Source organism: Onychomys torridus, unplaced genomic scaffold (genome assembly GCF_903995425.1).
Source record: "Onychomys torridus unplaced genomic scaffold, mOncTor1.1, whole genome shotgun sequence".
Classification (NCBI taxonomy): domain Eukaryota; kingdom Metazoa; phylum Chordata; class Mammalia; order Rodentia; family Cricetidae; genus Onychomys; species Onychomys torridus.
This window is the reverse complement of record NW_023411868.1, coordinates 22,080-24,993: the sequence shown is the minus strand read 5'-3', so window position 1 is coordinate 24,993 and position 2,914 is coordinate 22,080. Positions and strand designations below refer to the sequence as shown.

At 42.8% G+C, this 2,914-nt stretch overlaps 1 protein-coding gene across 1 annotated transcript; it reads right to left on the bottom strand.

Moving 5' to 3' along the window:
- Positions 1-2,319: 2,319 nt before the first annotated feature.
- On the bottom strand, positions 2,320-2,454 carry LOC118575401 (thymosin beta-10-like). The gene has a single exon (XM_036175978.1). It carries the CDS (start codon positions 2,452-2,454, stop codon positions 2,320-2,322), a length of 135 nt encoding a protein of 44 aa, XP_036031871.1.
- Positions 2,455-2,914: the final 460 nt, after the last annotated feature.

Below are 2,914 nucleotides of genomic sequence, written 5' to 3'. Positions count from 1 at the left end.
TATGTGTAGGATTTTGCATATTGTTCATTATGCTTATTACTAAGTGCTTGCTGACATTTTAACATTTTTAAAATTGTGTGTGTGTGTGTGTGTGTGTGTGTGTGTTTGTATGTGTGTGTGTCTGTGTGTGTGTACTATGACATACATGTGGAGGTGAGTGGATAACTTTAAGAAAGACAGCTGGGCAGTGGTGGTGCACGCCTTTAATCCCAGCACTGGGGAGGCTGAGGCAGGCAGATCTTTCTGAGTTTGAGGCCAGCCTAGTCTACAATGTGAGATCCAGGAAAGGCACCAAAACTACACAGAGAAACCCTGTGTCAAAAAAAACAAAACAAAACAACAAAAAAAAAATGAAAGAAAGAAAGACAATCTCTCCTTTTTTTTTGCAGCTGGGAAATGTATATATTTTCAAATCTAAATCTTGTGTCTGGTTGTAGTACAAAGCATTTTTTTGCAAGGAATATTAGAGATTTTATTTTTTTATTTATTTTATAATTTAATTTAATTGTACCTATCAGCCACGGATTCTCCTGTCCTACCTCCTACCTTCCTCCCCCTGCCCACCCCCCATTCCCTTCTCCTCCAGGGCAAGGACTCCCCTGGGGATTCAGCTCAGCCTGGTAGATTCAGTCCAGGCAGGTCCAGTCCCCTCCTCCACCCAGGCTGACCAAAGTATCTCTGCACAGGCCCTAGGTTCCAAAAAGCCAGCTCATGCACTAAGGACAGGTCCTGATTTCACTGCCTCGGGGCCCTCCAAACCGTTCAAGTTAATCAACTGTCTCACTTATCCAGAGGGCCTGATCCAGTTAGGGGCTCCTCAGCTATTGGTTCATAGTTCATGTGTTTCCATTAGTTTGGCTATTTGTCCCAGTGCTTTTTCCAGTCTTAGTCTCAACAACCTTGTTTATACAATCCCTACTCTTTCTTGCCAATTGGACTCCTGGAGTTCCACCTGGGGCCTGGCGGAGGATCTTTGCATCTGCTTCCATCAGTCATTGGATGAGAGTTCTAGCAAGACAGTTAGAGTGTTTGGCCATCTGATCACCAGACTAGGTCAGATCAGGCTTTCTCTTGACCATTGGAAGTAGTCTATTGTGGAGGTATCTTTGTGGATTTCTGGGGACCTCTCTAACACTCTGCTTCTTCCTATTCCCATGGGGTCTTCATTTATCATGGTCTCCTTTTCCTTGTTCTCTCTCTGTTCTTGATCCAGCTGGGTTCTTGTGCTCCCCTAAGCTCTCTTTCCCTTGACACTTGCAATTCATTAACCCCGCCATGTCCAGTTTTCTCATGTAGATCTCATCCATTTCTCTGTCATTGGGTGATCCCTGTATCTTTCTTAGGGTCCTATTTTCTAGGTAGCTTCCCTGAAGTCGTGAGTAGCAGTCTAGTCATCCTTTGTTTTACATCTTTTATCCTGTTATTAGTGAGTACATACCATATTTCTCTTTTTGAGTCTGGGTTACCTCACTCAGGATGATTTTTTCTAGATCCATCCATTTGCATGTAAACCTCATGATGTCATTGTTTTTTACTGCTGAGTAGTACTCCACTGTGTACATGTACCACATTTTATTTATCCATTCTTCAGTTGAAGGGCATCTAGGTTGTTTCCAGGTTCTGGCTATTACAAATAATGCTGCTATGAACATAGCTGAGCATGTGCCCTTGTGGTATGATTGAGCATTCCTTGGGTATATGCCCAAGAGTGGTATAGCTGGGACTTGGGGGAAGATTGATTCCCAATTTTCTAAGAAAGCGCCATATTGATTTCCAAAGTGGCTGTACAAGTTTGCATTCCCACCAACAGTGGAGGAGAGTTCCCCTTGCTCCACACCCTCTCTAGCATAAGCTGTCTTCAGTGTTTTTGTTCTTAACCATTCTGACAGGTGTAAGGTGGTATCTCAGTGTCGTTTTGATTTGTATTTGCCTGATAATTAGGGATGTTGAGCAATTCCTAAATGTTTTTCAGCCATTTGAGCTTCCTCTGTTGAAAATTCTCTCTTTAGCTCTATAGGCCATTTATTTTCTTTTCTTTTTTTCTTCTTCTTTTTTTTGGCCATGCCACGAGGTGTGTTTTATTTCTATCAATTATACAAATCATTTTCTATAATATCCCAGGGCAAATTGGTGGAATTCGGCATTCTGATTATCCCCCCTCCCCTTCAGAGAACTGCATGCCAGTGGCATCTGCTGCCTGGATTCACAGTGCAGCTTGTGGCTCCAGTCCATCTTGGAGGTGGCTCTTCCTCCACATCACAAGGGGGTCTCAGAGATCACGGGGTGGGTTGGGTTGTGGGAATCCTCCAGTCTAGGCTTTTAGGAAATTTCACTCCTCTTTTCCTGTTCAGTGGTCTCTTTGGTCGGCAGGGTGTTCTTCTCCTGCATCTTGGTTTTCTTCAGCTTGGCCTTATTGAAGCTGGCGATTTCCCCCAAGTCTGGCTTGTCTGCCATTTTCTTACAACCCGTGGAGTCTTGTTCCGTGCTTGCGCTCCAAGTGATCCCAGGCACCTTGCTGCAGCAAGAGACTGTATAGGCCATTTCTTAATTGGATGGTTGGGCATTTTGAAGTTTAATTTCTTGAGTTCTTCATATATTCTAAATATCACCCCTCTGTCAGATCTGGGGTCTGTAAAGATCTTTTCTCATTCTGTAGGATGTTGCTTTGTCTTGTTGACCATGTCCTTTGCTCTACATTGGTGCCCGAAAGTTACAGGGGAACTTGGGATTACTGTCCATGCAAACAGCTGTCTTTGTCATTTCCAGAATTTTAAAAGTTGCTTACATTGCATTTGCTGTTTACTTAGGTTCCATTATATTGTTCTGAGGTCTTAAATGCAGTTGAAGACTAGATAGGTATAATTTTCCTTGGTTATGATAAAAGATAAATTAGATATAATCCTTTAGACTCACA